Source organism: Phoenix dactylifera, chromosome 1, assembly GCF_051530095.1.
Source record: "Phoenix dactylifera cultivar Ajwa chromosome 1, Ajwa_hap1_PhDact_Kaust_v1.1, whole genome shotgun sequence".
NCBI classification, from domain to species: domain Eukaryota; kingdom Viridiplantae; phylum Streptophyta; class Magnoliopsida; order Arecales; family Arecaceae; genus Phoenix; species Phoenix dactylifera.
The window spans coordinates 19,025,909-19,037,568 of NC_143190.1; the positions used below are offsets into that span (position 1 = coordinate 19,025,909).

Consider the following 11,660-nt stretch of genomic DNA (forward strand, 5'->3'; position numbering starts at 1 on the left):
TATTTAGTATTATTTTCTATTAATGGTAATACTAAAAATACGACCATAGTCGAGATCAAGGAAAAAGTGGGGGCAATGTGAGAGACCTTTTTTTTCAATCTTTTCACTTTTAAGTGACTTTAAAACCTAGATGGCATAATATCACTTTACGTCCAAAGCTGCAAACAATCTGAGCTGCTCATAAGCCCATATCGACTCAAAATCGTCTCGGTTCGGTCTTAGCTCAATCAAAAAGTAAGCCAAGCTCGAACCAATTTTAAAACTCTACTCATAAACAGCCAAGAATGAAAACCTAAGCCATTCACATCAAGATATGTCGTCTCGATACCGGACTCCATACCAATGCCACTCTAGCACTATGTGGCTACGGTACGAAGCTGATTCAGCACACCGAGTATCAGTACAGTCCCCATACCATATACCAGTTCCAAACCGATACGATACATCCCGTACTATCCCATTCAGTATGGTTCGGCGTATCTTGATTCACATAGTGGAAAGCTTGGCTCAGAGCTTAGCTAAACCGAGCTTGAATAGATTTCTTGAAATAGGCTCGAGTTTTAGTCGATCTCGAGTAGCTTATTTATTTAAGAATTGAGCCTAAAAAGACCGGTACTCATCTCAGCTCCGCTCATCTGCACCCCTATTTAGCTCCTTTTTTAATTATTTTGGATGAAAGTCACTATAGGGGCTAAAGTGACTTTCATCTTTCATTATCATAGGCAAATGCCCCAAAGTGGACTAAAGTCACAGTTAGAAAAGTGACTTTCATCCCCTTCACCCCAACCAAACACACCTTAAGTTAACAAGGACAAAAGTCCCTTTTGGGAAAGTCACTTTCAGCTACTTCACCCCAGCCAAACACACCGTAAGCTAAAATGAGGCAGTTATATGAGAGCATGATGCTGTTCATGCACTCAAAACTTCCACAAAGATATAGTTTGGTTGGACATAAAAATCAAATCCCATAATCTAACAAGAATACTTTTGTTCTTTGGAATTTTAAATTAGCATTATCTCCCATGAAAACACTGCATGCCATTGAGAAATATCAGTTTTGTACTCAGAATACATTAACAATCTGCTTTTTCTGTGGATTTTTATTCTCTTACTTAGTGTCTCAAACTCATCAATTTAATTCTATTTTATTAGGTTGAGAATTTAGAGTACACAAACTATAAAAATATACTTCACTTCTGAGGCAATTTGACAACCACCAACAAAAGGGGAAGTGCACAAAATTAAAAAGCACCTCCATAGTACAAGAGACCACATCAAATTCTCTGGTCCCACGAACTAACGTTGGCAACTAGCAATCAGTACATGATGTCCACAAATGATGTCGTATTTGTTGAGATCTAGAATCAAGAGCACTAGTAGAGACCTCGAAAGAATTAGATTGGTCAAATTATACCGAGTACTAAAGAAAAGCTAAAAGGGGGGCTCAGTCTAAAATAATGACACTGAGTACCCCCTCCTGCTCCCAAAAAGGAATCCTCGAAATCATATCCAGTATAATGACACTAACCAAGAACATTGTGAAAAGCAAAGAGTATTAGAACACAGAGGAAAACATGGAGAAGCTGCCAGTTAATTGCAGTTTGCAAATATGCTAATGAAAACAACTAGCCAAGCAAGTACATGCAGATTATTTTTTGATTACAATAAAGAAATTAAATCTGCAGAAGATTAGTGTAACAAATAATGACAACAAGTTAAATATGTACCCGATATAAGAAAGACAATACAGATAAAACATAGGTAGGAAAGTTGATAGGTTGTTCCAACTATATTTAAAGTAATGGATAAGATTAGGTGGCTGTCTGGACAGAAACCAGAGTCAAAATGGATTCAAGCAGACCCAGACAAAACTGCACAGAAACTTCAATCCTTGGAAGATTTATGAATGTGACAGATAAAGTTAAAAATGCAGACTGCAAATAAAAGTTGTAAGATTTATCACATATGGCACTATGCAAGTTACAGTACCAATTTCAAACACTGAAACAAGCTTGAAGCTGTCTAAATTATCAAGTTACTCACCCTAAGGGCCATTTTCTTTAGCTTGTTCATTGCAGAAAATTGCTTCAATCGAGTTAGGACCGCAGAATCAAGAGGCCTATCAGGAGCTACACCATCAACCTGGACCCAAGGGTGGCCTGCAAGAATAGAAAGAATACTTATCCAGCAAACAACCATTCGAAGCATTAGAACCAAATAAAGAATTTAAGTACAACACAGCTATCTAAATTTTGTGACAGAAAACTAACATGTTTCTGCCTCAGTTCCTAGACGGTATTATATGACTTAGCAATGTCATATCGAATATAATATATTGAAAAAACTAAAACCTTAAAGGCTTCAGTGTGTTTTCCGACAAAAATGCAGAACTGCTTAGAAGACATAACCTTCAGAGTTCGGACACTTACTAGGTTATTGACAATGAGAAAACAACATATATAATGATGATCACGATATATGATGATGAATCCACCCAATATCACCAGCAGGTAATTTATAAATGATACAGCACTTCAATACACTGAGAAAATATCAAGCTGTTAACGAATAACATTCTACCATACAGGAGGGGAAAAACAGACAGCAAGAAACCTACATAAAACTTCATGAGCAGTCAATCGCTTTTTGGGATCTCTCACAAGCATTCTCCTAACCAAATCTTTTGCACTCTCTGAGATGCTGGGCCAAGGGTCTGAGGAAAAGTCAAGATCACCTTTTAAAACTTGTTCAAATATCCCTTGCTCTGATTCTGTTTTGGCAAATAGAGTAGTCAGTAAATTTTGGATTTTAAAGACCAACTATTAGACATTGCAATTGAAGAGAAACAACCACCAATATCCTCACCATCCCAAAATGGAGGAACCCCACTCAATAAGATATATATAATTACTCCTGCACTCCAAACATCTGCCTCAGGACCATAATGTTTCAGCAGAACTTCTGGAGCAACATAGTATGGACTTCCAACAACATCTGTAAATGTATCCCCTGGAAAAAGAGAGACACTTAGTATAGAAGATGTATTGAAAGAACTGATACCATCAGACCAAAAAGACAACATTATTAAAATTTCAGTAACATGAATGGAACAAATATATATGAAGAAGATCAAAATCAGAATAGAAAATTTGCTCCAAAAATAACAGCTTAGTATTTCACAAAGAAAAGCTCCACACTATATAAATGTCAATTAAGGTATTATCAAATCTTTTTCTTGGGAAACTACCCTGCCTTCATGTCCCTTTTATTATATATTAAGCTCATCATGTTCTAGACATGATAATTTGTAAAACACATTTTAATCTGATCATAATCACCTGAGAAATGGGTCAAACATGCTCAACTAATGATTGAATAAAGTCAATCAGACTACAAAAAGTAAGCGGTTCTTTGAAAAATGGAAAGGAATGAATCATCAAAGCTGAACCTAAAAAGAATTGCTATAGAATGAATTCAGGCCGTCAATTGGTTATCGTAATCTATTCATCATATGGAGCATAGATCAAGCAAAAATTATTTTAGGTACTATTAATCATATTATTCTTAGTTGAACTTTGGGAATGTCTGATTGACATATGTTAATTTAAGAACATTTCAAAAAGTTGAAACTGCAAAATCAGTTGCACATAGAAGGTTGATCATACATAAGTTAGGTTCAGAAAAATTCATAATTTAGTCTTTGAAAAAAAAAATTGTAATTTAGTTTTAGTTTTATAATTCGGATCTAATTAGGACTAAAAATGGATGGGTATCACTATATCCACATCCACATCCATATCCATTTTTAATTGACAAATACAAATATGAATATAAATAGTAATCAGATGCTAAAATTCATATCCATATTTGTTTTAAATTAATGCAAATACAAATAAAATATAGACAATATGGATATTAATATAGATATGGATTGGATAGTTAAACTTTATGACCAACCAAATCGAAGATAACACTTCATGGAAAGTAAATTAAGTTAAATACAAGTAAAAGTCTCTTACTGCCCTTTAAAGTTCATAACATTTATACAAAACCAAATAGGATTGCAAATAGAACCGGATATTCGAATTACTAATCATATAATTATCTATCAATATCCATATCAGTTTTTCTTTGATGGATATGGGTAGTTATAGGAATATTACTCAAATGCTCAAATTTGTATTTATATCCAAATAGGTTCGGATATAAAATCACATCAAGCAGATATTACCTGGTCCACTTTCATCCCTACACATAATCATCATTATGTTCCCTTACATCAAATATAGACCACAGTTAAGTGACTTAATGAGCGAGGTGATTTTTAAATTTAAAGAACAGACCACAAATCGCTGCCTTAACTTCCCAAAGCAGCTAAAGCATGAGACAGCCTTGCTATGAAACCCAAGGAATGTTGAATCGGCCCGTACCGGCCGATTCAGCCCGTACTGAACCGATACCAACTTTGACCAGTCCGATTCGGCGTTAAAAACCGGTATCGGCCCATACCGGCCCGAACCAGCCAACCATATCGGCCCGTACCTATTCCAAATTTTTTTAGGACTTTTGGATGCGTAAATCAAGCCGAACCAGTGGTACCGGTCCAAACTGCTACCGGCGCCAACCTGTACGCCTACCGGTACCGGTTCGGCGATCCTTAATGAAACCTCAACTGGTAAGCTTTCTCCTTAATTAGAAAGAGTCTAGATGAAGGAGCAAAACAACAAGGTTTGGGTATAGAAAATCATGCCAATCTTCAAGGCGCAAAATTATAAGCCAATAGGTGAAACTGAAATAGCAATATTGATTAGAACCAACTGATGAAATAGTAAGTCCAATTAAGTTCTAGGTTTCTGAAGCCTCTTCTAATTAGAAATTAAGTTTCGACTGTCAATTGCAAAGACCAGGCCACAGTCAAAACAAGCAAAGGGTTGTCCTCATGTGGGAATAGCTTGAAAGAAACCATACAGAAAGTATATTTGATCTCTCTCAAACTAGGGCGTCCTCTGTAAAAGATATAAGTTTGAATTGTCAAGGATGTATAAGAAGCTATGTTTTAACATTCTTTTGATGGCTTTAAATCTGAAACCTTTGAAAATAATGAACTACGTCCTTGTCTACTTTAACTGGTCAAACATGCACATTGACTACCTCGAAAGCAACAAACTGCTGAAAAGGTTAAGGAGGATCACAGGAAACATACACCTCAAGTAGATAATATGAAAAAAGTAACCCTTTAAATTGAGCTAAAAAAAATAACCCTAACCTACGGCAGGCCACAATAACTAACAACCAAATGATGGTTAATTTTGGCAGCATAAGCTAGATCACCTTGCAATTAATAATATGGCCTAGGTATAGCCAATAGATACTAAATGAAAAGTGTACCACTTGGTCAAAGCAGGTCATGTTTCCATAGACCCACTTGCATGATGTAAAAATCTCGTTCTAAATGAAGAGGGAAAAGTTATATGTCCAAGTACATTAAAGAGCAGTAGCTCCTAATCTATCAACAACTACTAAGGAAGATTTTTTTCTCAAATTTCTTTCATCTATGCAAGATTTTAAATGCCGGTAATGAACCTGGCACTAGTTTTTGGCCGAAATGGTATGGTAATAGTCCGTCCCATACTGACACATGGCATAAGACTTCATAACAGTCCATAATGGGCTGCCAAAAATGATTTTATTTTTATTTTTTTTCTTTCTATACATGATAAGGTGTTCTGTATTTGTTATGTTTAAATCATTTTTTTCAATGGGTATGTAATATTGAAGTGTTGATATTGAAGTGTTCTTTACAACTTTAATCCTGTGTAGAGTGTTGATGCCTCTGGTATACATCCAAATCTTGCTCATAGTCCGGACCTTGGATATTATACCGGCATGGATATTATCTCCATTCCTACTAGTCATCAAATGTTGGGTTGTAGCTCCTAATGTTGTAGATGCGTTTACATCTAGTATTCGTAGAAGCTCAGTCATCCTTGCTCAGGTAATAGGAAGCAATGCCATATTCTGAGCCATGGCTATACCCATATCCATAGGAGGGCTAATATGCAAAGCCGGATCCCAAGACATGATGAGTGGAAGAAACCTTATGGATCATTCATGGATGGAACTTAATGTCCACTCCAACTATCTGATACACTAGGAGCTCCACCTCTATGATGACATCTCCTGTCCACTAGCTATATGTTGCACTTCCAGATCTGTCACTAATATCAACTCCCTCTAATGTACATAACAAGTCCCAAGTCTTCTAGTACGACTCCTTATCTCCTTTTGTTTTCCATCTAATTTGTTCTACCAACTCAGCTTCTAATATATCATGTATGCATATAATCCTCCATGCCTGAACATAACTTCTTACAATTGAGCCTTCAATCTCTCTACACACCGATTCCCATAACCATGATCTTGTATGCCCCTAGTTACACCACTTACGCACCCTCTCCATGGTCCCTATCCCATGTGGTATGCATGAACTCTGCCTCACCCATGACTGGACGGCTCTTGAGAATAACCACCATTTCCATATTGCAACCCTATCCACATTGGCCTCCACACCCATCACTCGAATTGTCATTATCATCATTCACTATTACCACGAGATGTTCTAGGCAAGCCTTGATGGCTCCAATGCCTCGTCTCATCTCCTAGATTGGTATGTCATCTGCTACCTCAACCTGATTAGCACACCTTAGAACCACTTGAACCAGGGTCCCACCAGTTGATACTAACCCATTTCAGCCAAGATGCATGAAACACGCATTGTATCGGTTGACTCGGGGCCTGTACCAATCAATATTGGCTGTTACAAACCCAACCCGATTAAGACACCCTATTTTATATAGTGTCCATGACCTAGGGGCATCTTAGTCCCATTTTCTGGCCAAAATGGTACGTTACTAGTGCCTAGTGGTACTAACTTGCGCCAGTGATATTTACAACCTTGGTCCTTTGGTTGGCATGGGAAGGTACAAAAAGTTATGAGAATAAGTGTTAGTGATAGTTGAAAAATCCCAACGTATTATCTCAGCAAATTATAAACCGATGCATCCTGAGATATTGACTAATAAGAGATCCCCATAATGGCTAAGGTTTCCCAATCTTTCTCTTACAATTTTAATTGAATATTGTGACGATTAACAATAATTAATTTAGGCCCGAGTACATCTCAGTTTCTATAACAAGATCCAAGACCCCATGTTGTCTCAGAATATCTACGTACTTCCTCTTTTTCTCTCAATGTTCCATCTCAACCAATGCAAATCAATATCTCACTTCATTTAAAAATCATCCATTTACCAGGATGGCTGACATCTCAAAATGTTAAAAAAAAAACCATCTTTTAAATGTATAAATGAATATAAAAATTGAATTAAAGTGCCTTAAGAAAGATATTCAAAATTAAGGTTAGAATAATGACAGCGGACCAAAGTTCTAAGGTTGGTAACAATCTCCATTTATCATGAAGACACCCAAGAGTTGTGACACATGCAGCCATTGAAACCATAAACAAATAAAATATAAGATTTGCTATCAAACTCTAAGGAAAATGGAAAGGTCTAAAATCAGGAGTCGAAACAAGGCAAACAAAAGGAATTATATCAAAAGGGCAACAGGAACACTAGTCTAGTATTAAAGGGCATTGTGATTATTTCTATAATAGAATCAATAACTTGTTTATGAAATATCCATCATTTTGCACATTCTAACCTTTAAGAGTTAAGTCATCATCCATCAAAAATTAAGTCTTCTGCACTCACCTCTAATCTTGATCAACCCGCTAGATTATATATCCTTGGTCAAGGCATATGGTGACAAATAAGACCTGTCCTGAAACCCTAGGATGCTTACTAGCAGGTAGAGAAACTCATTTCTTGGTTCCACTTTTTAGGATCATACTCAGGAAGCAAACCTTTATGGCTTCCTAAATTTGAGAAGAGTTTAAATGAAGACGAAGAAAATAAGGCTTGATATAGGAGACAGTATTCTATAAAGCACAAACACAAATTTTTAACCAAAAAGAGAGATTGAAAGAAACAAGCTCAAACATAGTTGTAAAAGCTATCGAGCCAAAACTTTATTTCATTGAAAGCTATCAAGCGAAAACTTGAACAAGTGAATCATGTAGGGAACTGCATTCATTCATCATAAGTTTAAATCTACCGAATTCTTTTGTGTTGTGATGTCATGTAGCTGTTGCCAAAGCAATGCTTGAAGATCTCACATCATGCATAAACAATAAATCAATTATTCAATAAATTTATTCTTTCTTGAGATTTCTTTTTTTTAGGGAAAAAAATCCTTATCGACAGTTCAAGAATTAACGAACATAAGGCACCAAGCAATATAAAAATTTTTAGACAGAAGATTAGACCCAACAATATGCAAAAAATGATCAGAGGTCTAAAGGAATGCCAACTCACTGATGTGGTAACAATATGGTAAAAAAGGAAACCAAGAAGTCAAAATTGACGTCAAATAACAGGCATTAAACAGGTTTTGGATCAAATAGAAGGGGAAATAAATGTTTCACACACTAAAAAGATCTCAAAGTTCAAAACAAAGTCTGAAGTTAGCATGAGCATGGACTAGATCAAAGCAACATTTCTTTCGTTGGCAACAATGAAAACAAGAATAAGCACTTGAATCTGAGTAATTTTGGGCTTATTTGGACCAAAAAAATACAGAAATGAACCTAAAGTTTGAATAGAGCTCTCTTGACTCCAAACCAATGTTAAATGCCTTCTTGCAAATGGACCCCACCACCTCACCACCCACTCACCCAAAACACAAAAAAAGAGTAGCATGCTGCACCTATAATTATATGAAAGCCATTTCCTGATATAATTTTTTCTTTAGTATTGTTTTCAGGGTTAAATCCTCTGTTATATTTATATTCTACCATACTTTCATTTTCTGTTTAAATCTATGAGATCTAAAAAGAAAGAAACAAAAGCCCCCCTGACCTTTTCTTATTTCTGAAGCCCCTCTCAATATCCGGACATACCTTTTTCATTTTTTTGAGAGAGGACATACCATGTTCAATTAGATGCTTATAAATATAATTTGCATGACTTCTTATCTCCTTTAACAACTTGTCATCTCTAGCTACAAAGCACATTTTCATAGCATTCTTAAGTGGGTTAGACAAGTTGCACATGCACATAAAAATTTTACAGTCTAAAGCTAATATCCATTTAGCAAAGAGGTTCTGTATTCACTTATGAATGTTTCCTTCAGTCCCACATAAAAAGTTAAAACACCAATAAAATATTGTAGAAATGCATCTTAAATTTCATTGACTTTCATTGACATAACTGCAGATGTTCTATCTACATTATGGAATACATTAGATTTAACTCATCCAGAATAACAATATAAATCAGCAGCTAAACCATGTATTGATGTTTTCTGCTGATTTGTGATTCCAACAGAACCATGTACTGTTCTTAGATAAATGGTAGAGATGACATTGTACATCAATAAAATGAACACACAGGTTTTACATCAAAATCGATGTTTTACTTCAATTAAAACCATTATAGCAGAAAGAAAACGGCAAAGGATTTATATAGTCCTTCAAGGTGAGACTAATCTAAAAAAAATACCTGGCTTAAAGAAAATGGACAGCCCAAAGTCGATCGTCTTAAGTGGAGACTCCTCTTTCTGATTGGCGAAAAGAAAGTTCTCGGGCTTGAGATCCCGGTGCATGACCCCTAATGAATGGCATGCCTCCACGACACCAACGATCACCCTCGCGAGTTCAGCAGCCGCCTTCTCCGAATAGTGCCCCCTCTGAATGATCCGATCAAAGAGCTCTCCTCCAGCACAAAGCTCCATCACGAGGTGCACGGCCACAGCGTCCTCATAGGCCCCCACAATCGAGATCACATTGGGGTGGCCGGTGAGGTGGTGCATGATCTGAATCTCCCTCCTCACGTCGTCGACATCCTCCTCGGTCACGAGCTTCCTCTTGGCGATGGACTTGCAAGCGTACTCCTTTCCGGTGGCCTTCTCAACGCAGAGGTAGGTGGTGCCGAACTGCCCCTGGCCAAGCTTCCGACCGAGGCTGTAGAGGTCCTTGAGCTTCTCGGTCCGGCGCTGGAGGACGGAGTCGATCTGGAGGCCGACGCTGGAGACCTGCCTGATGTGGGTGGGCTTCTTGGGGGGCGAGGATTGGGGAGGAAGCTCTTCCGAGGTGCGGGACGGCGCTGGAGCCGGCGGCGGCGGCTTCTTAAGGTCCTCGTCGGGGATCTTGACGGGCTCCGGCGGCTTGTCCGGGGCCGGATCGGCGGCCGCGGTGGCGGTGCCGTCGGAGGCGGGAGCTGGGAGGGCCTCGGGGCCCTCCGGCGGGCGGGCGCGCCAGAGAGCGGCGGAGACGGATTGGAAGAATCCGTGCCGCCCGGCACTGCTCGGGCCGACGCAGGTGTTCCCCATCCGCTTCCGATGATCTCGATCTCGGCGACGATCCGGATCTCGGACTCAGCTCCGACGCATTGGGGGCCCGCCGGAAACCTAGGGAGCCAGGGGGCGAGGGGACTCGGGGTCGCGGGGTACGGGGGGGGCGGGGGGAGGGGGGGGGGGTGTCGCGTTCCCTGGGATCCGGCGAAGGGAACCGAAGGCGGGCGGGCACGGGGAATGCGTACGTCGAGATTTATATTATTACGACGGTGGAACCGCCGGGAGGGGGGAGGCAAGGCGAGGTGTGGGTCGTTTAAAGCAGCAAAAAGAGAGAAATCGGAGGAACCAGAGAGAAGATAAGGGCGCGGCGGGACCGGATCAGCTGGTTGGCATCAACATCGACATGGGCAATGGCATATCTGCACGTGCCGTGTCATTATCACTATTACCGATTTGCGTAATTAGGAATGTATGTTGGTGACTGGTGTTGGAATCTCATGCACGCCGTAGAAAAATTAGATCGCAGCAGAAAGGGCATGCGCAAGATCCTATTCATCGCATAAATATATTTTAAAAACTGTCGTTAGTAGATAAATTAGAATTAAATATTTTTTACATGATTAGGAAGATCAAATCTTCACCTTGTGCGGGTAGATGATCACCGCAAATCTAATGATCGTGGATTTGTTAGAAGGTTCGCTTGAAGCTCCTAAAAATCTGATGGTCACCGCAAATCTGATGTATAGTTACCCCCTTATCCCCTTTTAAATGGCGTATGCCGCACCAAAGAAACATGAGAGGAGGGGGCATACGCCCCTCCTCTTGTGTGCATCTAATCCTCATCTAATGAGGATTAGGTGGTCCCTCAAATTAGAGATCTAATCTGATTAGATTTCTACCAAATTATGAACCAATTTGGATTTATAAAAGTCCTAATCCAATTAGGACCCAATTAAATCATGACTCAATTGAACTCTTCAATCCTAATCCAATTAGAAGTCATCTTTATTTATTAGATTAAAATTAATTAGGACTTAAGAAATCCTAATCCAATTATGATTTATTTAATTTTAGTCCTAATCTAATTAGGATTTTAGAAATCCTACCCCAAGTAGAACTTTAATTTAATTTGAAGTCCTAAACTAATTAAGACTTTAGGAATCCTACTTCAAGTAGGACTCATGTTTAATTTGATTAAGTCCAATTAATTAAATCCAATTGATTCAATTAAATTACAATTCAATTGC

The 11,660-nt window shown here is 38.5% G+C and overlaps 1 protein-coding gene across 2 annotated transcripts in view; it reads right to left on the bottom strand.

Moving 5' to 3' along the window:
- LOC103695544 (calcium-dependent protein kinase 17-like) overlaps window positions 1-10,788 on the bottom strand; it is a 37,070-nt gene extending 26,282 nt beyond the window's left edge. The window contains exons 1-4 of one of the 2 annotated variants that reach the window (XM_039119027.3): window positions 9,621-10,788; window positions 2,866-3,009; window positions 2,618-2,770; window positions 2,044-2,159 (exon numbers count right to left, since the gene is read on the bottom strand). In XM_039119027.3, the coding sequence (XP_038974955.3) occupies window positions 2,044-2,159; window positions 2,618-2,770; window positions 2,866-3,009; window positions 9,621-10,449 (1,242 nt within the window). In that variant the 5' untranslated portion in view covers window positions 10,450-10,788. The remainder of the gene's footprint in view (window positions 1-2,043; window positions 2,160-2,617; window positions 2,771-2,865; window positions 3,010-9,620) is intronic. The other variant, XM_088721064.2, reaches the window with a different exon arrangement.
- Window positions 10,789-11,660: the final 872 nt, after the last annotated feature.